Source organism: Porites lutea, chromosome 7 (genome assembly GCF_958299795.1).
Source record: "Porites lutea chromosome 7, jaPorLute2.1, whole genome shotgun sequence".
NCBI classification, from domain to species: Eukaryota; Metazoa; Cnidaria; class Anthozoa; order Scleractinia; family Poritidae; genus Porites; species Porites lutea.
Genome location: NC_133207.1, coordinates 588,667 through 615,000, shown reverse-complemented (window position 1 = coordinate 615,000; position 26,334 = coordinate 588,667). Strand labels below are relative to the sequence as shown.

General features: G+C 39.3%; 1 protein-coding gene across 1 annotated transcript in view; it reads right to left on the bottom strand.

The window, feature by feature from the left end:
• The window catches only part of LOC140943397 (kinetochore-associated protein 1-like), a 42,993-nt gene extending 22,091 nt beyond the window's left edge, over window positions 1–20,902 (bottom strand). Inside the window, exons 1-39 of the mRNA XM_073392477.1 lie at window positions 20,688–20,902; window positions 20,467–20,587; window positions 19,521–19,581; window positions 19,292–19,346; window positions 18,926–19,007; window positions 17,402–17,485; window positions 17,290–17,324; window positions 17,031–17,141; window positions 16,373–16,463; window positions 15,931–15,995; window positions 15,557–15,675; window positions 15,310–15,358; window positions 14,320–14,418; window positions 13,664–13,710; window positions 13,128–13,190; window positions 12,958–13,033; window positions 12,229–12,369; window positions 11,739–11,828; window positions 11,370–11,441; window positions 11,151–11,212; window positions 10,570–10,678; window positions 10,081–10,224; window positions 9,534–9,590; window positions 9,078–9,194; window positions 7,904–7,960; window positions 7,268–7,378; window positions 6,739–6,882; window positions 6,559–6,657; window positions 5,918–6,018; window positions 4,737–4,839; window positions 4,089–4,148; window positions 3,842–3,919; window positions 3,349–3,465; window positions 2,712–2,781; window positions 2,270–2,334; window positions 2,062–2,193; window positions 1,555–1,613; window positions 1,179–1,280; window positions 191–375 (exon numbers count right to left, since the gene is read on the bottom strand). Of these exons, the coding sequence (XP_073248578.1) occupies window positions 191–375; window positions 1,179–1,280; window positions 1,555–1,613; window positions 2,062–2,193; window positions 2,270–2,334; window positions 2,712–2,781; window positions 3,349–3,465; window positions 3,842–3,919; window positions 4,089–4,148; window positions 4,737–4,839; window positions 5,918–6,018; window positions 6,559–6,657; window positions 6,739–6,882; window positions 7,268–7,378; window positions 7,904–7,960; window positions 9,078–9,194; window positions 9,534–9,590; window positions 10,081–10,224; window positions 10,570–10,678; window positions 11,151–11,212; window positions 11,370–11,441; window positions 11,739–11,828; window positions 12,229–12,369; window positions 12,958–13,033; window positions 13,128–13,190; window positions 13,664–13,710; window positions 14,320–14,418; window positions 15,310–15,358; window positions 15,557–15,675; window positions 15,931–15,995; window positions 16,373–16,463; window positions 17,031–17,141; window positions 17,290–17,324; window positions 17,402–17,485; window positions 18,926–19,007; window positions 19,292–19,346; window positions 19,521–19,581; window positions 20,467–20,587; window positions 20,688–20,816 (3,562 nt within the window). The 5' untranslated portion in view covers window positions 20,817–20,902. The remainder of the gene's footprint in view (window positions 1–190; window positions 376–1,178; window positions 1,281–1,554; window positions 1,614–2,061; window positions 2,194–2,269; window positions 2,335–2,711; window positions 2,782–3,348; window positions 3,466–3,841; window positions 3,920–4,088; window positions 4,149–4,736; window positions 4,840–5,917; window positions 6,019–6,558; window positions 6,658–6,738; window positions 6,883–7,267; window positions 7,379–7,903; window positions 7,961–9,077; window positions 9,195–9,533; window positions 9,591–10,080; window positions 10,225–10,569; window positions 10,679–11,150; window positions 11,213–11,369; window positions 11,442–11,738; window positions 11,829–12,228; window positions 12,370–12,957; window positions 13,034–13,127; window positions 13,191–13,663; window positions 13,711–14,319; window positions 14,419–15,309; window positions 15,359–15,556; window positions 15,676–15,930; window positions 15,996–16,372; window positions 16,464–17,030; window positions 17,142–17,289; window positions 17,325–17,401; window positions 17,486–18,925; window positions 19,008–19,291; window positions 19,347–19,520; window positions 19,582–20,466; window positions 20,588–20,687) is intronic.
• Between the last annotated feature and the right edge of the window lie 5,432 nt (window positions 20,903–26,334).

The following is a 26,334-nucleotide window of genomic DNA, read 5'->3' as shown; positions in this document are numbered from 1 at the left end:
AGGGTTTCTGAGGTTTTCTTGCCTAGTCCCCAGGTCTCATTATTCCGCGCAGCCAATGCGTTTCGGGTCACGTGGTCCGAGGGGTTTTTGTCGTCTTGGATACGTCACTGAAATGCACTGACTTAGAAGACCTGGCAAGTCGCCTTACAGGGACTGGGCAAAGAAATTCCAACATCCTGTGCCTCCTTACCTTCTGAGCAGTGTGTTGCAGCCTGGCACAATAGCCGATGAGTTGCTTGGGTCACGTGATTCATGCCCTTGTTGTTGTTATCAGTTAGAGTGGAATTTCCATCAGCTAGCCTCTCACAAACAGTGAGAGCCACTTTATACAAAGTGCGGGCCGATGTGTTAGACGGCGCTGTCTCAATGAGCTCTCTGATAAATGAAAAAGTCAACTCGTGTTGAAATGGACACATTAAGGGCCATCAATAGGATTTAAGTGCTTAACAGCAGCTTTTCTGCCAGAAACACCATAATTTAAAAATACCCGCCATCTTTGCACACGCTCTAGGATTGATGGGATAAACGCTATGTCACGTGGTATTTCACGGGGCAAACAAGTGACAAAATTTGCCAATGCGAGTAATCGCGGCCGAGTTTGTTTATTCTATAAAAACGAGACGACGATTTCATAGTCATGCAAAATGAACATATCGAGTTTTGGCAAGATTTGCGTCATTACTGTTTGCCATGAGGACATCTACGGTCGCTACTGCATACAAAAAAGTAACAATGATCACTTCCACCCATATTTTGACATTATCGTCTTAACCCTTTAAACCCTAAGATCGAAATTTGAATTCTCATTTGTAGCCCCTATTCATTTCCTACAGTAGTAGTGGGGAGAAGTTGATAAAATATCAAGCAAATTTATCTTTTGTGATCATGTCCGTGATTCTCATGACCACTCTGCTTTACAAAGCATTGATATAACAAGGAGAAATTTGATACTGATCACTCTTAGGCTTAAAGGGTTAAAGATGAAAAGGTCCTCATTTCCTGTTGTCTATTTATAGAATACACAGACTCAATCGCGATTTCTTCCATTAGCAATTTTTTGCTGAGAAACCACGTGACATTGATTCTCTCCCATCAGTCCTTTAGAACGGGTAAAGATGGCGGATATCGTGAATAAGGTCTAAAAATAACACGCATTTGAACTGACTAACTGCACCAACCTGCATATATCAAGAACATGGGACACTTCTCCTCTGGAAAGAGCTTTAAACATCAAGATCAGTCTCACGTCATCCCTCGCCTTACCAACAAGCTCGCCAAGTCTACGAAATTTAACAATTCATTATTTGGACTTTTCAAAGGCAAAAGTCAAAAGCATCATCACAAGGTTTAGCCTCCCCGCAAACGTCCTTTGGGGTTCGTTTGTCAGCGGGGAGGCTACACAAGGTTGGCACAAACACAGATGGTCAATTAAGCAGCATACGAAGTTCAATTAACAATGGTAAGAACCCAAGGGAAGGGTGGAACATAAGAGTAACTTGACATTCAAAGTTTGGCTATTTCCACTTGAACATTTCATTTATTTAAAGACCTTACCTAAACAATTTAGTCAAATTTACATCATCTTCATCATTCATAGTCCTTTGCGAGTCCTTCTGCAAAACATACAAAAACAGGAAAGGCTGCAACGTAGACGTTTTCTAAGTGCTTTATGTTAGTGACTTTGATATTGAAGATAATAGCCCCTGACGGAACCATATGAAGGGGTGTAGTTATCATGGCCCGTGCTCTACTTAGGGCGAAAGGCCTTAGTGAGTATCTACATTGATGAAAGTGACAGAATTTAGAAGTAATGTTTTAAAGTCAGTTTCATAATTCTCAATCATAACTCCTTAATGCGCATACCAAATAAAACACGTCTGCATTACGAATACGTTTCCATCATAGGCGTTGGGATTGTATTATTATAGCAACATGAAAATCGAGAACTTTATTCCGATCTCCTAGAAAGCCCGTTTACTTTACAAAACATCTTTAGTTTACAACTCCTCACAAAATTCAAACCTTACGTTCACGATTGATCAAACAGTTAGAGTAGATTACCTTTTCTTCAAAATTATTGACCTCCTTGTTTTTACTGTAGCCTAAATGTCTGTAAAGATAACGTTCAAATAACTTTTCTCTCACTTCAGGCAACTGGTACTCATCCAAGGACAGAAACACGGAAAACTCTCTCTGAAACCAACAGCAAAGTATAAGATGAGAAAGTCGCCGAAATAGGTTCAGTTAAGTTTACAAGAGATTGTCTTACCTGAAGGGCAGAGATCTTTTGTAGAGATGAAAGCGTTTCGTCCACATCCATTAACGATAAAAGATCTGTACAACACAGAGAAAAGAGCATGACCACAGACGAGCCTCAATATTTTAATGGCTCCCCCCATTCCAGTCACCATTTGGTCCCCATGTCCTCAACAGCCGCTATAGTTTTTTTTTTCCTGTCGTTTCTTACCCCTATGGCAACAGCTACCCTGACGTCTACCAAAATTCACTGAGAAAAGGGACAGGGACTTACAGTTTACAACAAATTCTTACAATAGGTCAAATTGCAGTTACAGCTTAACCATGAACTGAGACTAGATTCAACATTCGTTCGTTTTGATTCTCAAGCACAAAAGATGGAAAATAAAAAGGGGGCAGTTGTGAGAGTTGATGCTTATTACGGTGCATTAAAGAATAAAAGGTAAGTATTGTACCATGTTTTTTCATGAACTTCAAAACCGCAACTCCCGCTTGTGCTGCTTCGATCTTCCTTGAATTACATACCTACAAGTTTGAGAAAAGCTCCTCAACTTCATAGCTTTCAAAGACTGATTGTCCCTACAATCTGCTTTTTCCAACGTAAATTTTCAACAAAACAGAAAATGAGCAAAACAAATAAAGGTACTTGAGTAGGACACCCTCTCCCTGAGTGGTTAGATTTCGTATATTTTAACAAAATAATTTCAATGGATGACGTATTTGTTGAGAAACTGTCTAAAACGACATTTTCGATGTCTGTTTTAAAAAGCGTTCTTCTCCTCTGCCCCGTCTGCACACGGTACTGATATATCGCTGGCAATTAACTAATAACAAACTTTCGTCAGGAAAAGGAATGGGGTCCAGCTCTTCACCCAATCAACAACAAAGGGTGTATACCTAAAAGACAACGCGGTGGGATTTACAAGTCAATACATATTTCACATGTTCTATCAACATTTTCACAAAGTTTAACTACAGAACGCAAGGTAATACCTTGCCTAAGCCGTCATACTATTTTACTACGAACTGTAGTTCCGCGGCTTCAATTACAATATTCGTGAAGATGAATAAGGACAGTTCGTGAATTCAAACCTCATTGTCCATGTCGTCTTCTTCTAGGATATCACAAAGCCATGTCACCAACTCATGAGCATAACATTCTGCTTGTTGCAGGGGTAGTGTCTGTAGCAATTCAAGGCAATCTGGAATCTAAATAAAGAACAAATGGATTTCGGCATTTTTGTCTTCAGGTGGATTTCCACTGCCGCGTGTGAACAAAATAGGTGCAATGTAGCAGATGTCGCGAGATGACGTAAAGAGGTTCAACACTATTTCATTTACAAAAGTAAAAATTGCCGCCTCGGTGTAAGAGTCAGTGTTAAGACCGAAAGGATTAAAATAACCCTTGGTGGTCAATTTACATGTACCTTGACAACGCAGCTGGTACAACTACAGGATGTAGTTAGAAGAAATCCTCTAGTTTATAGGTACATTTACATGTATTTGGGTTTAGCTCCGGCATGTGCCATATAATTTGAAAGCAAAAAGGAAGGTCTCAGACTGTATTAGACAAGTAACTACCTACCTTATTTTCAAGGCATAATTTTTGTAGCCGAAAGACATAAGCCTCTTCTTCAGTAACATGACTATAAGATGTTACAACCTATAATTTAAGACATCCAGTTTGAGATCAGAGACGGCAGTTGCCTACATCACCGTTAACAGGCAAAGCCAAGATGAATATTGCGATTTTACAACAGAAAGGTACAGCGTAACTAGTCAACAAAAATACCTAATATATGAAATGAACGTAACTAAAGCTATTCATATACCTTCAATGCATCTTCCATGACATTGGGTTGATCTCTTGTTAGAATGTACCTCACTATAGCCTAGAATTGAATCAGTAACTTTATGAAGTGACGCAGTATGAGCAAGCACAAATTGGGACTACAGCGCAGCAAAAGAAAAGGACTTTACTTATTACAACGGCGTGCGCAACTAAGCAAAGATAGCTGAGTGAAACATGTTTTTCATCGCAAGCGTCCTTTGCACTGTAATGTACTAGCCCGGTTGAGCAACTTTGCTAACAGACCTCTAGCTCAGTCGCCTTTTCCTTGAATAACCTTTGATTTCATACGTGATACCGTAAAATTCCGAAAATAAGCCCCGGCGCTTATATTTTTCAAAGGCCCTTTTCGAGGGGCTTATATTCGGAGGGGCTTAACTACAGAGGGAAATTTGCGTTTCAAAATCGATTGGGCTAGCCTTATAGTTAAAAGGAAATTTACCGTTTTGGCTTTGTTTTACCCTTGTATTTGAGGGCAAAATCCAAGTACAAGCCCCCAGGGGGGCTTATATTTGGAGGGGCGATTTAACGGAGGGTTTTTTGCGTTACGAGTTGGGGGGGTTAATATTTGGAGGGGCTTAAACATGGATGGGCTTATTTTCGGAATTTTACGGTATCTTTCACAACACACCTTGGCTAATGACGCGTATGACACATGAAAGCTTCTCATCCCATATTGAGAGAGCATCTTTTTCAGCTCAACAAGTCGGTACTGTTCTTTAAGGTTGATGTCACTGTACAGCCAAAAAAGCGAAAAATCGCAACAGTGTAACAGATGATTGTTAGTTAAATGTTTCTTATTACGTTTTAACTTCCAGTTGGTCGGCAGTCATTTAGGTCCAAATGACTTCAAGCTGCCTAGTCACAGTAAAAAGATTTTACTAGCTTGGATAGGATAGCAAGTTCGTGAATAACGACTACTAAACAGGAACTGAATAACTTGGTGGCATTGCAATGCGGAAACGGTACATAAAACTTGATTAGTGGGGTACATTTTTAGTCATGAATTTGGTTGTTCCAAAGCGTTGGTCCTTCCAGTTAACATCCAGCTAGATTGTCATCAGAGGGTTTATTGCGCTCGCTTTTTATTCAAAGCTTTCAATCACACAACCACTCACGAAGTCAGGCAAAGCGGTTCCGGCTTCGTATCATATCAGTGAAACCTTTTTTAAATAAAACCTCTGGCAGAACTTTCCCACGCTAGTCTATCTGGTCCTGCATGCTAATCGAATCAAGTTCAGTCTCCAGTTGTTCAAAAGGTGGATAACACTATCCACTGAATAAATTCCTATAGAGTAGATAGCCTCTCTCCTCCACAGAGGCTCCCGCTGGGTATCTTTATAAAAATAGCAATAATCGAAAAAGAAATAGAAAGCGCGCGGGGGGCGATGAGAAGAGAGGAAAGGCGAAAAACCTCTGTTCTCTCTTTCCCCTTCCCATCGTGACCCGCGCGCTCTCTTTTTCTTTCTCCCCAGCCTCCCCATAACACAAAGAGGCCCCTGAGGAGGAGAGAGGTGGATAGCGCAACTGGTTTGCCTTATTGTAGTTTCTTGGTGTTGAGGACGGGTGTTATGACGTATACAATGACGTATGACGTAATATGACGCGATATGACGTAATACAAAAGATTGAAAAGACCCTGAACAATCCCCACAATGAAACACAAAAGCAAACCAACGATGGTTTACGCCAAGAAACACCCCTAATACTTAACCGCTGGATGGGGAATTATCCGGTGGATAGCGCTATCCAACCATTGCACAACTAGGGCCCGCAGGAGTTTAGCCTTAACGTCATTAAGACGGTACTCACTCGGGATAAGCTAGCATGAATTCCGTAACCAATCTGTCCACACTGTCGCTCCAAGGGATCATGGCATGTCGCATAACCTCCAGAGTGGCTTTACAACGAACCTACCGAGGCAAGTGTCATTTTTATAGACTTTGTGGCTCTTTGCTGTATGCAGGAAATGAAAGTCAACCATTTCGTAAGCAATAACGACTAGCTGTAAACGAATTTAGTGCATTCCCCGCTTCAATTTTGCGCTTGGCTAGTGCCGTGACAATTTTGAAAACGTACATCACTTAAGAACAACAACTCTTATTAAACTAGTTATAGTAATACTGCTCTTTGACAAGTTCAATAAGTAAGAGGGATATTCCTTGAGGACAAAACCAAACAAAAAAGTAACAGTTTTTTTAAATCTCAGGGAAAAAACTAGCTTAAAAAGCGATGGAAAAGAAAAACAAACCAGAGAGAAACAAGAAAAGTGTCAGTCTGAAAACAATCTAGAAAAAAAATCACGGTTGATTACAGTTTGTCATTGTAACGTAACTCGCCTTATTTTGACTGCTTTACGTTAATTAAACGTGCATCATCTAATGAACGCTTATCGTGACGTCTGCCCATATACATAGCTAATGTTGATCCAAGGGCTGCGAAACATGTCTTACCTCTTTATCTTTGATGCACGAAATCACAGCAATAACTCTGGCCTCCCACAGTGAGTTTGACAGAGCTGAATACGCTCCTGCACTCCTGTTAAACAGGTCCTAACCAAAAAGTAGACATTATTTTCATTTGATGTGTAACGTTCCCCTTTTAGCGAGTGCGAAAACAAAAGCTAGCGTTACCTCAATGTACTGCAGTAGCATGGTGTCCCTGTCGAGGCCATGATGCATCATGTATGGAGCAATGTACTTGGCAATAGTACTGGGTATGAGTTCAGCAGCCACCACTCGGTCAAGCAATCGAAATACAATGGTTGCTGTAGTTTCCTAAGGTCAAGAGTACAGAAAAATATATATATTTAGCCAAGCTTAAAAGCGGAGCTCCCGTTTAACACTTGCTACTTGTTACTTGGTACAGAGACCTTTCACAATAGCACTTAACATAACAAGTGACCTGAAAGGTCGTGCATTTGAGCCCCCGATCGGTCCAGTGGTACGGTTAGCAAATGTCCTATTTTGACAGCGGTCAAATTGATTTTGATATGGATTCACAATGGTAGTGTACAGTACATCATTCTAAAAAGGGAGCGATAGCATTGCATTCTCATGTGTTTGCATTTCACATTGGTGTGACTGGACGATTGGATGTTACTTTCAATAACTACACCTGGATGATTTCAGTTCGTAGAGCCAAACCTGAAGTATACAGTACCTGGGAAAATTCTGCCAGAGTTATTTTACAGTTGTACTTGTTATGAAGATCTACCAAGTCTGTCAGCTGCTGCACCATGTTCATCAAGCTGGCTAATTCATCGTCAGTGTTCTAACAAGAAAAACAGTGATAGAGGAAGGATTTGTAATCAACCATTCTAATGTCTACAACAAGGTAGGTTTACTTCTGGATCATCCAAAAAAGGCTTTCACAACTAAATGGCAGGATGACTGTGATACCATTGTCATTACAATGAACAGACATGGTGGAGCCAATTTCATGTCTTCTTTTCCATTAAGGGCTCCACTGGTCCTAATCTCCAAGTTGCTGTTACACATGTGCGGCAGATATATAGCCAGCATTCATTTGGGCTTCCACGAAGAATGAATGGAATGTATAGAATGCAATCTGGTCACGCGCGTATGAACCTTCCAGTAAAAGCATTAATTATGTACCTCCCTATATGCAACGCACCACTACCGTTCTGGTCAATGGAATCCCGAATTAATACAACTATGGCATTAACATGAGTGAAAAAGAAGATGATAGTATTACAAGGACTAAACATCAGGCTCGTGCAATGCCTCCTATTGCAATTCTATACTTTGTCAGCCTTAGATAAAGAACAAGCCATACCATGTTGTTCGATCCATCGTTTAAAAGAGCTCGAGCTGTTGCAGGAAGACCGCAGACCTAAACAAAAATGCAAATCCCTTGCTGAAAAAATGTTGGTTGTCTTAATATTTTAGGTAAGAGAGCAGCAATTTGGGATTTACTTACTATCACGTACCATGAATCTTCAAATAACTATAAGAGACTCCATTACGTGAAGAAAGAAAAATCCATACCCTGCGAACAGAGTCTCCTTCGATCTTCCTAGATAAGTCGGGCAGAGGAAGGAACTCCTCTTTCCCGACTTATCTAGGAAAGATCGAAGCGACTCTGCTAGCAGGGTAAAAAATCCAGGGATACGAGGGACTAATCCAGACCTTCACAGTTAAACAAGGTCGCCTTTCTATCTGAAGTAATTGTTAAAAAATATCAGTATTCTCCTTTGATAAAAGGACCACAAAATTTCCTGATAGGATGTTTGTTGAACATTGATCAAAACCCATTAGAATGAAAGAAGGAGGTGCCTCTTGCTTAAGCCCTTAACCTCTATGCGGAAATCATGGCGTGTGCTACAGCCCCGCCAATTCCTTCCATTTGTGGTCATACGGAGTCTTGCCATCATTGAAAGGAGACTCATAATATCTTTTATGACTCTGCACTACTTGAGGGAAAATCCTTCTCACCCACCAAGCCCTAGAGACCTGAGGTATCCTACCCATCCTACGCCACTCCAAAACACCTTAGCAGGTTACAGGCGTGAACAATAAAGAACTTAAACAACAACGAAAGCGACGGCTATGAAAATGACACTATAAAAGTGAATTCTCGCTGCTCCAAACTTTATCGCGCTTCTTCCATCTCGCTCAATTCGCCAATTCGTTGGCATATTTTTCTGAAGTTGAATAAGAATTCTTAAAGACCGCAAGAACGTTTTGAAAAAGGAAAAGAAAGTTGATATCTTGTGCTCCTGTCCTCAACAAAACGTGAACTTACGCAATTTCACGTCGAAGTCATGCAGTGACTGAAAAAAAAGGTACAAAATAGCGCGATGCACGTGAAAAGTTGCTGCTTTGCTAATCTAAACCTATTGCTCTTTTGACGTTTTCGTTGCCGTCGCTGTCATGGTTGCTTAAGCTGGCTATTAACAGACCACAGATGTGAACAATAATGGTAGTGCAGGTAAAACTTTACCACGCACCTGGTCAACAAACTGTCCAGGTGTGGCCAGCCCTCTTCCTGAAGCACTGCCTGAAACACTTTTTGATGCTGACAAAAGAACACTTGCAAGTTGTAAAGCATTTTGTGGCCAACCCTCCTGCAAGATTAACCTCAGTCTTAAAGGTTTCAATGTCAACACTTAGTTTTATTGTTTTGAATGTAAACTATTATTGTCGTCATTGTGAGTGGTGGAAGTGTAACAACCATAAAACAGTAGTGTAAACTTAAGCAGCCATTTCTTAAAAATTTCTACTCTTAAAAAATACCGCGCATTGAAACACTATTCATACAACAACAAATAAATTATGGAAAAAGCAACAGACGTTAATGAATCGAAGATTTAACGGCCAGCATAAGAGATTCAAGTGTAGCATCAAACCAAAAGATGCATTTCGAACACCAAATGACTCATAATTATGATGGCGTTTTGACTGACCTTCTCCGAAAGTTCCATATTTCTTGCTCTTTGCTCAAGCCAACCTGCCAACATCCTCTACACATAGAACAATAGATGTTAAGTACGGATAATGTCTTTCGTGACAAGAAAACCTTATTATACGGAAAAATAACTTTGAGAGAATTCAAATCCTCTTAGATTTCAAATTAGTGACACTCACACCAATTTGATTCAGACACTCCATTTAGGTCCATTTCTAAACCACTACTTGTTGCATGATACTCAATTAAGGCATTCCTTAAAATCTCTGCAAGTTTTATGTATTGTAAATTAAACTGTTCTATAAAGCGCATAGTCAAAAGTAAGGTGTAACATCAACTCCGTTCCCGGGAGTGGTATAAACAATTGACGCTCCGTTAATTCAGGTGAGTTCATACTTAAAGCATGGCTGTGGAATAGTCTCTTGTGTTCTACATATGAGGTGTTAGTAAAGCCACTTGTCTAAACATGCTGACTAGCTCAATCTATCCATGACTATAGTCAGATTATATGGAAGTAGTAACAAGAAACTATAGCTTGTACATACCAGACCCTGTGGCAAAACCTTGCTAACAAAAGGAACAAGATCATCTTGTAACCAAGGAATGATCATTGATGAAGGTAAACTCTGACTGATTGAACCAAGCAGAGATTCCAGATTTTCTTCAATGAACTGTGGTATAAACTGACTCTGCAACATGAACACAATGATGTTGTAAACAATGAGATTGTAATAACAAGTCTTAATGATGTATCAAAGAAAATACTGTTACAAGGAATGGGTCCTTGAACTTGTTACTGAGGTAGACGTCATTAATTTATGACAAGTTACGAGAGACAAGCTTTGCGCTTTGGTTAGTATACTGCTATTTCAATTAACGTCGATTGTTTCGGGTGAGCTGTGTTCACAGTTAGGGTGGATGAAAAAAACAGTTATTCAGATTGTGTAAACCTAAAATAATGGTATAAATAAAGATGGGGAAAATGAAACAGTTAAATACAAAATGCAACAACTCAAGAAGAACCTGGAAATTACCTGATGTCGTCTCCAAATAATGACAGCACTTGTCACTTTACTGGACAGTAAACACTTTGTGAGTTCAACAAGAAGATCAGTACTGACAAAATAATGCCACTGTGTGCCACTATAAATAAACAATATGAAGTAACCTTAGCAAGTTTTACGTACAGATCGTAGCACAGCAACATCTTCCCAACCCTTTCAGCTACCACGTACATTCTCCAAGCTTCTTTTTTATCACTTCTACCTTAGCATTGCCTTAATTTTATGTGGAAAAAGAGAGGAATGTGCTTTGAGCTACAGCGACGCCCAGAAACCCCAGACCTTTTAGAGCAATAGCGTGCTGAAGGAAGTGTAGGACAACGAAGAATGTGAACCTCTGGCTTGGCTTTTTGTGATGATGTACTTACAGCTCGTTGAAGGAAGTAGAAATAAGCAGTTGCGTTGACAATTTAGATTCTAGGCTTCTTCTTAATAACCCACAACACACCAAGTTACCTGAGACTAGCTGAGAACCATAGTTGCAAAGTTTCAAGTGGATGGGTACTGCAGTACCTTATTTTCAAAAGAAAGTTTGTTCTAATATTGGAACAAACCTAAACTTTTCGATTCCAAAGGCCATCTCAAAAGTTGCTAGTCTATCCAGTGCTTCTAGCACCTACAAAAAATATAAATTATATTGTAAGTGCACACTTTACCTACACTGTACCAAACAAGGTGATGGCAGCCCAATGATAGGGTATGCCACTACAGACACTCAATTCACTGTAAGAATTGTACAACAGCAGGAGAGGATTTGAGCGACTGAAGCTCACCTCAGTCAATAGATGGGATGATGCTCCACATGGACCATCCTTATGAATCTGAACATGATCACCCAGGGAAATCTAAGAAAGACCAGAATGGTAAAAGATAAACCAAAAACTATTTAAAACTACACATAAAGACAAAAAAAGTTAGCATCTCTACAAGAGTTAACAGTATTTGATAAAAAAAGGATCTTAAAATATTTACATATAAGAAGAAGGCTAGTTCAAGAGAAAAAAGACAAATTAAAGAGAAAACTGGGTTTCTGACAAATAACTTTAAAGCCAGTTTCAACAGGCTCACTGCCATAATTCAATGATGTTGAGGTCAAATCAATTACCCAGGTTTACATCACTTAGAATATTACATTAATTTACCCTTTTTCTTGCATAGCTCAGTAAATCAAATGTTTCTTCAAGTGAGGGAAGGGCAGCTTGAAGACAGCATCTGCACACATATTCATCATCCTGAAACATTCCACAAATTGATGGCAAAGTGAAGATACTTTTGTAGTCTGAGCTGCGGTGTCCATAAGTCTTATAGCCCCTTACTTTTCAAGGGGTAGTGCCTCAGCTGATTTCTCTGAAAATCATGAAGCTCCAACAGGATATTGAAATGGCCTTATGACTTTAACTAGTAAAAGCTAAAACACTGAACTCCCAATTTTCAAGGTTTTACTTTAAAGGTAATGACGCTTCAAAAATCCAATATCAAGAAAATACTTAAATGGTGATACTTTAGGGGCCACTCAGAAAGTTTCTAATGAATTGTCTAACTTCTTACATGTAGTTCTAAATGACAAACTTGGGAATTTAAGGAGCCCTAGTGGCAATCAATAGAAAATAAAATAACTCTGTTAACAAATACCTTTATTTGAGTGAAGCAGTCCTTTAATTTGGTGAGTGAGAATCCCTCCAAGACATCAGCCTCTCTTTGCCCTGGACTGTTCTCATAGCTCCAAGGTGACACTTTATCAAGAAGCCAGTTTGCTTTAACTTTGTAGACAAGCTTCAGAGACAAGATCAAGTATCTTTGTTTGGTCTCCAAAGAATAATCATAAGGAAATGTGGTCAAACTGAAGCTTAAGAAAGAAATTGAACTAGTGCAATGGTTTGAGAGAATTGTGGTCTGATTTCCACTAATCTGTCAAACAGGAGTTATGTGATAAACAGCTTGTCAGTAGTTACAAAGTTTAGCATAGCACTCAAAGCCACTGAATTCAAAACCACCCCGAGAAAGCAGTTAATTCAAAAGATTATGACACTGTGGGGTGCAAAGAAAGTCAGTTTTAAGCTGTAGCTAACATGTGCTTGACCAAAAGTCAATTTAACTGTAGTGCAAAAAAATACTATTTTGATGAGCAGGATTGATTCCAGTTCTTCTGTAATTGGAATTCTCCCCCAAAAAACTTCACCTGCCTGTCAGGCAAGTTAAAACAGAATTGTCTAGCCCAATAGCAAAATCCACTAGCCCTGCGCGGTTATAAGGCACTACTTTCTTTGCACGCTGCACTGTCTGATTTGCAAGTACTCAAAGACAAAAACTGAAAAGGTGACTAAAGATATTTTATCATATTTATGGAACAATGTCTTTTACCTCAACATTCAGGTTGAACTGTCTTGCAAACCTTTCTGCTTCATCAAATTTGTGTTTATGAAGTAACCTTGACAACCTAAAAAAGAGACAGATTTGCCATGATTATGAGTTGCAACCAATGACAAGCATCCAAAACTTTAATATGGAAAATAATACCACCACCAAATTACCTGTTTTCAGGGAGTGCTTCTGTAAGAGACCTGATTCTCAAGCAGGAAATCTGTTGTGTACTGCTTGAGAAGAGAAGTGAAACATTACCAGACCACAATCACTTTTTTAACACACTTTAAAGATACATGACACTGGTTACTTGAATCGTAACAACGTTAATTTTTTGACAATGATTTAAATGTTGTGGAAGGTTTGAACCCAGGAGTCATTTCAAAAGTTGGTTGAGTTTTATTGTCCAGTAATGAAAACTTCTAAGATCTTTGGCTATGTTAGAGAATACTTGAACACTAGTTTAACATCATGCAGTTAAATTGCAGTAGGAGTTTGACGTGGCAAAGATATGATTTAAACAGATTGATTTAGCATACTACTAGAGCTGCAAATAAATTTTCTTTCTCAGAAAAATTATTGACCTTGCGAATTAATATAACAAGGACTCGATTGGGGCATACAAGCCTTAATTCAGCAGCCTAAACTTTGTTCAAGTGAATTCAGTTTTACTAAGAATGACTTTTACTGTAACATGTGCACTTACACATTATCTAGACTGTTACAAGCACCCTCAATAAAGTAGATTGACTCCTATAAACAAAAATATTTAGATGCGTAGTCTCTAAGACACATTGCTATTATTAAAATTGACAAGAATATTACTAATTAAAAAATTTGATGACTTTGCTTGTTTGCTTGCTCAATCAGTGTACATTGGTAGTATTGTCTTTCTATAAGAAGGTTGAGTATGATCTTGCGGGCAGACATAATCCTGAATGGGACTGAGTCTATTGTTGACAGTGACTGACATTTCGACAACCTGTGTGGTAGTCACCTTCAGAGTCAAAGTGGGTTATATCACGTCAGTTATGGTATTCTTCTTACTGTACCTAGTTTGCCAAACCACTGTGCTTTCCAAATCTTATAGTGTCCTTAGCAATTATTAAAGGGAAAATGACAAAAATCTATGGGAGAAGCAGAATGCAGTCGGGAGAAAGACTGTCGCCACAATTTTTTTTATTATATGATTCCCATTATTGGTACTCAAATCATGGAAAATAACATCTAGGTTGTCTCTAGACCTTAGGGTGAATGTTATTGTGTTTTAAACTATTTGACAAATAAACTGAGGTAAATAAAAGTTGGGTGAAAAGATTAAAAAATACTCAAACTTAGAAAAATAAAGGCATCTGAAAAGACCTGTGTTGAAGGGCACTTGGCCAGGAAGGAGCATACAGGAATCTCAAGAGAATACATCTGCTTCATGGTCGGGAAAGCATACACTTGAAGATGACGCATCTGAAAAATACAAAAGTACAAAATATTGGCATCAAGTCTTCGTAAAATAGGAGAAAAAGTAAATAAATGAAACCCTCCATTTGCTATTTTAAAAGCTACACGCATTTTACCCATTCCTGTGACTGCGTAGTTTTCTAGTCTCATCACATCTGATAATTTGCAATTTTTTACTGAAACTATTTAGTAATTTTGCATTACACTGAAAAGCAGAGGTAAAAAGAGGAAGCACCCTTCCCAAGGTTTTGAGGATGAAGAGTGTTAGGAGAACTATCAGTGCTCCAAACAACCCAAAAATTGTACTACCTTTGATTTGTTTATTTCATTTTGCTTTCTTTTTATTTACTTTCTTATTCCTAAATTTTGAACCTTGACCTTTGTAGTTATTTATAGGAGACAATCATTGTATTGTTTCCTTCCCCCCCCCCCCCCCCCTTAAAATAACCAGGGTTGTCATTAAGAGCCGGGGGCCAGGGATTTTCCCCGGCTATTAAGAGAGTGGCCCCCAGCTACTTTTATTGGAAAATAGACCAAAAATAGAACCAAAAGAAATCCCTAGCCATTTGATTCCCCGCCTACTTGTTGTATTTACCCGGCAACTTGAAATCTTAGTGACAACCCTGAATAGCTCTGCTAATAGTGCGGGTAACATAGTCCTAAATTATTTGCAAATTGAATAAACTGTTGTTGTTGTTGTTAACAGAGATGTAAGGATAATGATGGATCTCTCATCTTCCAAGTCCAATTCCAGCTGTGATCACTAGACGGAGGTGTTTGCTTGCAGACCAGACTTTAACTTATTGCTGGTGCTTGTACAGGAAAGTTTATTATTACTAAACTTTCCTTAAGGATTTGACATGTTACTTACAGAAATGCTAATGCTGCAGAATTTACCTGGCTGTTTTCTGATGTAAGAATGACCAACTTGTATTCATCATCAGTTCTAAATGTCAAAATGAACAGTAAACTCCATTGACCTGACCAGCTGGACTACACTAATCAGGAAATTAACTAAGGCAAAATAGATAATTCCACACCGCAATAATAAAGCAATACTGCCAATTAGTTCAATTACTTCTTTTTAGTCTACTCATTTGACTTAGAGAAAAAGGATAACAGAGAAACAAAAGCTTCTACATACCTGGATGTACCAGGAGTCTGGATATTACTAGAGGTCAACAGTAGGAAGTCATCTACCACCAGATGAGGCCAGAATGTGATCATTGTCAAAGATGCCACATCCCACAAACTGACCATTTTCTGAAAGCATAATGTTATTATTTTAACATTTCATCAGCTAAGCGCTCTGAGAAAATTTGGCTAACACAGGGTTTTCAATAAGGTTTTTAAAGTCAGTGGCAAAAGCTTTGGACTAGGCTGAGATGGAAAAAACTTGTGCCACAGGTGTGACTTGCAAGCACCAAGGCAAGGGTGCGAGTTTCTAGGAGGCATGCACCCATGGTTTCTATTCGTATTACAAATGAATCTCTGTTAGAAAATTAATTCCATGCCAACCTTTTCATCCAAGACAACAAGAAAATGACCACTACCCGCGGTAATCGCTTTGACTACTCCAGAACCTGCAATTTTGACCAAAAAACAATTTTGCTGATTATACCACGCAGACCTTCTTAGTCACAGATAAGCAAACGTTCTTCAGAGCAATCTCATTATCTTATCAATCATTTCTGATAACTGTCAAAAAGGGGTTTAATCTGCACCTTCCTCTACAAAAATAACACACCTCAGAATTGCAGGGCTGTCACTAGGGGGTGGGGGCTGAGGGCTGGGATTTCCCCCAGCTACTTTTATAGAAAAAAGAAAATTGAACTAAAAAACATCCCAGCCGACTATTTGATTCCCCATCTACTCATTGCAGATATCCGGCGTGCAACTTGAAATCTTAGTGACAGCTCTGGAATTGCTTATTAAAGAAATCACTCAGTGTACACTGTACCTCCCAAAATGTAGGAGCTGATTGAGTCTACAAGAATAATGCCACCTTGCTCTTGATGGGCCCAAACAGCAATTGCAGCATCACCTTCACCCTACAGTAAAACAAAATATAATTTTTTGCTATTCTGAAGCTGGGTACTAAAACTAAAGTACAAAGCCTAAAAGTTCAAAACACATGAAAGGCAAGGGACCCAGCATACATGCAAGTTTTGTGTTAACGCTATAATTTCTCTGTTACATGAGGGCAAAAAAAGTTGCCAGAGACTTCTGGGGACTATTTAACCAGTGGGCAATGCTGTATTTAGTCTTCTAAAACTATCAGTATAAAACAAATTTCCTGCTCAGACCCTTCAAGACTACTAGTTTTGCTTATAAAAACAGGTACAGCATTTGAGCCTGGACTATGAATTCCGAAGACATATCCAATAAACCTGTAATGAAAAGCAGCAGAAAGTTGCTTGCATATAGCAGAACTGCATCAGGAATCTTAGAGATATTCTGCACATTACACTGAAAATCCAGAACCTATTCCTTATTACAGAATACCAAACTTTCAGCCAGATATATGGCTACACATATGGCCTCCTAGGTAACAGGAAAAAAAATCATGTAAGTCGCATCACATATTACCACCAATTAATGCATATAAACAAGCTTACGTAAGTTATAAGCACAGGAGCATCCCAGAGCCTTCCAACTGTGATGCCAGTTATTTTATCCTGATGTACAATGCCGACATTAATGGATTCAACTTGAATCATTCCTCTTAGCTGAAAAAGAAGAGTAATAATTGTCTGTGAGTTCCTTGTTTTACAATAAAACCATGGTTTCTAAAACTTACCATGGCTTTCTTGTACTACAAAATCTTTTTAAAAAAACATCAATTTAGGAAAACCGCTCTGTAATTATAATACTCACTTCAGCAACAAGCTCAAAGACTCCTCCAACAATGGCTGTTGAATGTAAAAACAAAAGTTGTCATGGTATTAAACCTCAGAGTACTCAGAAAATAACAGAGTATTATACATACCATCATTTAATTTTTCCAAGAAAAGGTTGGAAAACTCTGTTAGGACACCAGAAGAACACAAAATCACCAAGTTGGATGCTCCACCTGTTAATTAGAAATGATATCATTTAATGCATAGTAATAAATAATAATTATTACAAAGGCAGTTTGAAGAAACTTGGCCTTTAAATTTCCAGTGAGATCAGATCTGTGATCACGCAAGCCTCTTCTCCGTCTTGCTCTCACTCCCCTACATTATACAATGTATTATGCATTAGAGGGTATGTACGTGTCAACTTGCTAATAAACCTGCAGATTTTGTGAACTAACAAAAAAACAGAATACTGACAGGTGTAAGTAAACTTGAAGGTCTGACTTTGGTGAACCTGTGCATGTATCACTTTTATGGGTACCCTGTGCACAACCTTGCCCTGTGTAGACATGAAGCCTGCCATTTGTGCCTTCTGCTCTATGCAGTGGCTCTCTCTACATTCACTGCAAGCTTCATTACCTAAATACCATAAATATATCCCAGGCTGCTTCTGAAGAAACTCTAGTGTGACTGGGTTGGTTCGTTGTTGTTATGTGAACAACAGACAATCAATAGACTGACTAAGAATAATTTATTTAAACCAAAGAATAAAGAAAAAGGGTGAAAGCAACAATTAAGTGAAGAAGGTTGACTTGCTTGGCAATAAAACAGTTCAAGCTTGGATCAGAACTGCTTCCCTTGAAGACTTGAAGGCAACTAACTTGACTTAAGCAAAACTTGTGAATATCTAGCACAAGGAGACTGGGTTCACATCCTGTTACTCAAAGCTTAGTTATGTAAACTCACCCACAACTTTACCTAAGCCTATAAATTCGTGCATGTTCTAGCAGAACAGCAAAACAACGGAGTTTTATTTTTTCACAAGTTTCTGCTTACTAAATAGGAAATGAGCTAACTGCATTTGCTTTTATGCTCTGAAACTATCTAAATTAGGAAACTGCACATGACTGTGGGTTGTGTTAGTGACACCAAGAAAGCATGTGCTTGCATACTTGTATCAGTTCAGAAAAATAAAGTACCCACATAAAAAAGTGAAAATAATGATCATCAATTAATAACTTGGCCACACTAGTAACCCAGAAAAATACATGCAGACATCAACCTCATATGCTTCAACATCTAAGACAGCCAGGAGCACCTTACCAACCACAGTATCAGACACCAAGCATGTGCTCTATGAATAATTCAGGTGAAAGCCATTGCACAATCAAAACACTGACAAAGTGCCTGTTGCCAACCCTTCTTAAACAGTTTGTGAGTAATTTACAGGGATGTAGCCAAGGAAAAGATAAGCAGGCTTTTTATATTAGTGATGCCAGCTTTTTTACTTAACTGCATCGATAAAATTCACCCCATGTCTTTGTTTTTGTTTGCATTTTGAGCTGGTTGTTAGGTCTTTTACAGCCAGTGAAATTAGCCAGCAGCCGGCTCTTAGGGACATCCCTGAGTAAAACATAAAAAACCTCTAGGTGCTATCAATAAAGAATTTTCACCTGTGTGTTTCTGAGCAGTAAATTTCATTGAAAGAAATGTGCACTCATTGCTGTTGTTTGAATTTCCATCAGGATCCAATTCCTGGAAGAAACAAGATGATTTTTATCAGTAATTACGCCCTCTCAACTTATTATCTTAGAGATACAAAAAGAGGCAGTGACTTCAAATATGAGTGAACTCTATTGAGAAGTGGACACGACATTATTGCAAGTGACAAAATTGAAATCCTGCCGCTGGGCGGGCAACGCTATTAGAGACCCCATATGCTGTAATTATCCAATTCCAACTGTGTTTGCATTGTCTAAAAAAGTCTGCACACAACCAATAAAAGGAAAGCCTATGAGAAACGCTTGCTTATTTCTTACCTGGGAAAACAATATTTGTCTTGAGGCTACATGAACAAAGTGGAAGGTTCCTGACCTGTAAATGACATCAACACATTGTAAAATACACATCCAACAGAATTACAGAGACCTTATATTGATAAACAATTTTTAAAAAAAGACTTGCAGAAACCACTTTCATCAAATACAGTGTACTGTAGAGTAAGTACATTGCAAAAGTAGAACATCTTTTTTTTCTCATAACTGTTACCTCTCTCCAATAGCAAGAAACAAAGAATCATCACTCCAAGCAATAGAATCAATCTCACATTCTGTAAATGGGAACAGAAAAATCTTTGGTATTTCATCCAGAGAAATATAAAGATTCTAGCATGCCATGCACATGGCTTAACAAAAGACTAACATTTCCATCGCCGAACAGCAAAGGAAAGGTGCCAGAGGCCACCATGCATTGCAACAGTACAACCCTGATTCCTAAAGTAACAATACAGCATCATGGGTGGAGTGTAAACCTTTGCCTTTCTAACTTGAAGTCAAACAGGTCATTTCAATAATTAGAATGGCTTAATGTTCTCCCCCACCCTCCCACCCCCTCCCTCACCCCCTGTCGAAAATGTACTTTCACATTGTGCCCGTACAGATACAAAAACAAAAGGGTTGACAGACATTTTTCTTAACAATCGTCAAAACAAAAAATTTTCCTCATAAGCCCTTGAAACATAGGCATTCATAGCCAACATTGTATAACCACAAAGGAAGTGTTCAGTATGTCTTATGATCTTCAGGACTTCTGCATTTCAGCTTCATCCCCTCAGAAAATCTCGCCTTAAGTCTTACAACTGTTGTGATTGGTTGTACTGTGTAATTAGATCACATGATTTGAATCAACATGTATTGTGTTGCATCAGCATAAACTCTGCTCTTGTTTGAAGTATATGGGTTGTTCTCGATCTCTACTTATAACATGGTACCAAGAGTGGGATATGAAGCCATGCAGACAATATGTCCATTGGATCACATTTTCTCCTGCACCAGTGACCCCCAGAGAAAAATCTTGGGGTGGAGGAAGGGGTGGATAATTAATGCAATGCTCCCCACCCCACCCCACTAAAATTAAAATTGCACCAAGTCCATTACGGTGATGGTGGTATAATCAACTGAACTTCTATTGCGGCACACAAAGTAGCGCATCTCACCAAAGTTCAACGTCGCATGAACATCACTGCAACTTGCGTTAAACAAAATCACTTGGTTTGAAGCCACAAGACAAAAACCTTCAGGGCAGGAAGCCCCACACACGCGAGGACAGCTTTGCACCTGGAAAATAAATCAAATATTGAATATGAGCAGCCAGACCTATGAATACGACAAGGAGATCAAGAAATCGTGTAACTGAGGTGTGTATTTTTGTTTTTACCTCTCCTCTCGGTGACACACTAGCCAGTGTATCTACTTGATACAATGAAGAACCGCTCTCGTTCCTTGGTCCAAAATTCACCGTTTCTTCGCCTCCAGCTAAACCAACCTCAACGGAGTCCCAAGGCATATTTTCCTCCTCCTTTAAAACATCTGGGGTTTGTTTCAAACAAGGATAACGTGACCGATTGTTCTCTTAACTCCACTTGATACTTTCGTTCGTCATTTCTTTTTTCGCGCCTTTGACAAGACTGCAAACAGCAAGGGCTGCTGGGAAGAATCAAACTCCTCCCCAGGGCTACTCTCATTGTTACAGAGCACAGGTAACCCAAACTCGAAATCATCGGCCTTGTTGCGTAACATTCGAAACATGAGGATTTGTATGGGAAAAAAACCTATCGTTTCCGTAACCTACAAAAATGAAAGGAATTCAATAAAAAACAGCTTACCTTAGTTAAAATGTGTGCTACATCTCTCCCATGTGGTCCATGGGCCGATTTTACATAAAAACCTATAAAACGGCCATAAATCGGCCCGTGGACCCCAAAGGAGAGACAATCCGCTTGATCTTCAGCGGATCGCATCCCTGGCATTCTTTCGTTTGGTTCAAAGATTTCGATAAGCTTAATCTTTATCTTAAACAACAAAATTGCCTTTGTCTTCGAAACTGAAATGCTAAATTGAACTGCGAATGAAGAATCATTGCGGAGAGTCGGTAGGTTTTTCATTTAGAGCCGCTTTGAGGTTTCGGCGGCCTGTGATTTTGTTTACGCGAAGTTTTCTGAGATCAATGTTACAATTCGACCTCCTTGCTATTTTTACCGTCAAGTGTAATGATTCTGTTAGCTTTTCTTTCTTGTCTCCTTTTTTTTTCTTCGTTAAAGCTCGTTAAGGACCAAGTAGCTTCTTTTCAATTAAAGCAAATCATTGTGTTTTGAACTAAGTGTTCCGTGTGTGTGTTTATTTCATTGCGTGATTGCGACCGACTTTGATTATAGAACTACAACCTGTTCAGAGTTGTATGCAAGCAGTTGGTAGTTTGAACGTTAAACATGAATTACGATCGAAAAAATAAAGCAGCTCTGTATCATGCAGACAATTCCAAACGATATTTCCCAGTTTGCCACTTGAAAATCGTGTTTTACTTTATGCATGAGTTAAAGCAAAGGTCAAGGACTAGTGACGTCACTGGACGGAACTAACAGCCGGTCGATTCAGACGTTAACTGATCGGGAGGGAGTAATAACGACTCGAAGTAATCGGATGAAATTCAGGCTACAAATCGGGATAATCGCGAAAAAGTTTAAAATGATGCGAACTCTGTTTTTCAGCGACGTTTTCATGGACATCGCCGTTGACAGATCGTAAGGTCCCTATAATTCCGGCATAACGACGGCGGCTGGGTGCTTGTGTGTCTTGTGTCGTTACTACTACAAGAAACTTCTTACTTTTGGTAGGTACTTCATATATGATTATTATTATGTACCTAAACATACCTATTATTATTGTACTTTATACAACACCATATATACCCCTAATCAGCACCATATACTCCTATACATCACCATATACCCCTATACAACACCATATACACCTATATACCTCTATACAACACCATATACCCCCATATACCCCTATACATCACCATATACCCCTATACAACACCATATACCCCTATATACCCCTACACAACACCATACAACCCCATACATAACCATACACCACCTATACATCACCATACACTCTATACATCACCATATACCCCCTATACAACACCATATACCCCTATATACCCCTACACAACACCATACAACCCCATACATAACCATACACCACCTATACATCACCATACACTCTATACATCACCATATACCCCTACACAACACCATATACCCCCATATACCCCTATACAACACCATACACCCCCATACATAACCATACACCCCTACACATCACTATACATCCCTACACATCACCATACACCCCTACACATCACCATACATCCCTATACATTCCCATACACTACTATACATCACCATACATCCCTACACATAACCATACACCCCTATACATCACCATACACCCCTATACATCACCATACACCCCATACATAACCATACACCCCCATACATAACCATACACCCCTATACATCACCATACACCCCCATACATAACCATACACCCCCATACATAACCATAAATCCCTATACATCACCATACAACCCTATACATCACCATACACCCCTATACATCACCATACACCCCTATACATAACCGTACACCCCTATACATCACCATACACCCCTATACATCACGATACACCCCTATACATCACCATACATTCCTATACATTCCCATACACTACTATACATCACCATACACCCCTATACATCTTCATACATCCCTATACATCACCATACACCCCCATACAAAACCATACACCCCTATACATCACCATACACCCCTATACATCTCCATACACCTCCATACATAACCATACACCCTTATACATCACCATACACCCCTATACATCTCCATGCACCTCCATACATAACCATACACCCTTATACATCACCATACATCCCTATACATTCCCATACACTGCTATACATCACCATACAGCCCTATACATCACCATACATCCCTATACATCACCATACACCCCCATACAAAACCATACACCCTATACATCACCATACACCCCTACACATCTCCATACACCTCCATACATTACCATACACCCTTATACATCACCATACATCCCTATACATTCCCATACACTACTATACATCACCACACACCCCTACAAATCAACATACATCCCTATACATCACCATATACCCCTATACATCACCATACATCTCCATGCATAATCATACACCCCTATACATCACCATACACCTCCATACATAACCATACACCCCTATACATCCCCATACACCCCTATAAATCACCATACACCCCTATACATTCCCATACACTCTTATACATCACCATAAACCCCTATACATAACCATACACCCCTATACATCACCATACACCCCTATACATAACCGTACACCCCTATACATCACCATACACCCCTATATATCACCATACACCCCTATACATCACCATACACCCCTATACATCACCATACACCCTATACATCACCATACACCCCTATACATAACCGTACACCCCTGTACATCACCATACACCCATATACATCACCATACACCGCCCTATACATAACAATACACCCCTATACATCACCATACACCCCTATACATCACCATACACCTCTATACGCGAAGGAAGGATTAACGTATGGGTTTTGAATAACAGTATCTATTCCCCGGGGGGGTACTCCCATATATGGGCTGTATAGGTACGTGCCGCGCAGTAGGGTATGGTTTTTGAAGTTTTCGGTCCTTAAATAGGGTATCTTTTTTGACCCTTTTGTTTCTGTGTCCCTTGTGTGGTCCTTAGATAGGGTAGGTTAATTGTATTATCTAATACTGGAGTGTGAAAATGCGCGCCTAAACGAACGGGGTTTTTTTTAACTTGATGTATCCGTTTAAGTGTGAACAAAATGATTTTGCAATAGAGGTTTAATAGCCGTTAAGCGGGTAAATACACGTAACGCCTCTTCACGCCACATGTTTGTTTTTTCCTTGAATAGGGTGTCATTTTTCGGCTTTGGGCCTTAAAAAGTGTATCAGTTTTCGCTTTTTTAGTCCTTAACTAGGGTTATTGTTTGCGAAGCTTCGCGGCACACCCCTATCCGAAATTCGCGGGAGTACCCTCCACCCGGGATCTATGCTTATTCTTTGGTGTTTGCTCATTCATAACACTAATTCAAAATAAGATCATGAGGCTACAGAATCCATGTGGTATTTCAATTATCGATGCTTTTACAGCTCTTTATTGGATAATACCCGACCTGCCATGCCAAAAACGTCTTTGGGTTTTGTTTTTCTGCGACGTAAATCACAATCTGAAGAAGCGACGCGAACCTCCTGGGAAACGAAAGCCCGTGGTTTGTGATTGGTGGATTTCGATCCGTTTTGTGTATTTATGCGTTTCAAGGCTCGTTGCTTTGTTTTTGAAAAGCACCGTAAGTTTTACCTTAGTTCAGGTTTTTTTAACTTCTTTATACTGAAACGTGGCAAGTTTAGATTTCAAAGGTGAAATTGTTCCTAAAGAGCTTCCAAATCCAGAGGAAACACAGATACGGAAGGGTGAAAACGAACTGGTTAGTTCCCGCTAACATTTACATTTGCTGACAAACACAGTGGATGCTACGGTAACGGTTTGATTGACGTCGCAGAATAATTTGAATTTGGAGCATGCTCAATTTTGTCCATGATGTCGGCAGACATTCTCGACCCCAGTGCTTAGGGGTGAGGTTCCTTCTTCTTCCCGACTTATCTAGGAAGATCGAAGGAGACTCTGTTCGCAGGGTACTAATGTCGTTATTCATGTCGTTATACACGGCATTCATTGAAAACATACTGGTCTTGTTTGGTGTAGTTATAAGTAATATACACTGTATATCTAGCCGATTTTTTGAAATCCAACCTAAAGAAATTTCCAGTCAAGTGAGTGAAAAGGCGTCAAAAGGCAAGTTTCTTTATGATAAGCCCGAGAAGCTCCAAACTCACAGTAACGAAGAAATAGGTAAGGAGAAAAAAAAGAGCGAGTTTTTATAATAGTTCCTTTGTCAGGGGCGCGGCCAGCTTTTCGACTATAGTTGTAGGCCTGCGCTGACCTCACCAACACTTTGACCTCTTAAGCGTTTTAGATCACCCCAATAACGCATAGTTTATTACAAGCGGTAGAGTGATCCAACCAAAAAATTGTAAGCCCGGAGATAGTTTTTGGCCGAAAAAAAAAAGGACGCAAAAAGCTCCAATTGGCGATAGCAAGAGAGGCCTCAAAAATCCGGCTAGATATAGAAGAAGCTTTTTAGATACGTATATATTGTCAGTTAGAAATTGTTATGTTGTTTTATTTCATATTGTACCAACCTGATGAATTTTTACCGTGTTAAAATAAAGATTTGAGATTCATTTCACTCATCCATTGTTCTATATCCTCAATCCTTTGCCTTATTGTGCCTATCATTCCTGTTGAGGCCATATAATGTCCTTTTATCCTTTTATGTGCTTCTGAATTTTTTGCTCCAGAAAGCTCTATTGTCATTTCACTTTATATCATCGTATATTACTTGCCATAATTCATTTTCGTTTTTGATCAGAGACTGACCAAAACTTAAAATTCCTTCCCTGGGCGTCAATTTTTACTGGGAATTTTCATGTCTTCGCCCTGCGCGCATTATTAATGTCAAGTCTTAGACCAGGTAACTTGTTCTACTGCTATAAGTACAGGAGTCGTGCGTTGTCCGCCGCCAACCAAGTTTAGGGATTCGGAAGGGGAGGAATTACCCCAAAATGTAGGGAGGAGATTTACTTTGACCTGCCTCTCCTCTCCCTATGATCAATGATCAAATAATTTGAATTTAAAATAATGACTTTTTATCTAACTAAAAGTTCCGCTCATGATATCAGCATCACGGCTTCAAATGAATGAGGGGGGGGGGGGGGAAGGCTTAAAAGAGAGAGGGTGAGGCTTACTAATTTTCTTCCCCTAAAATTAAAAGAGGG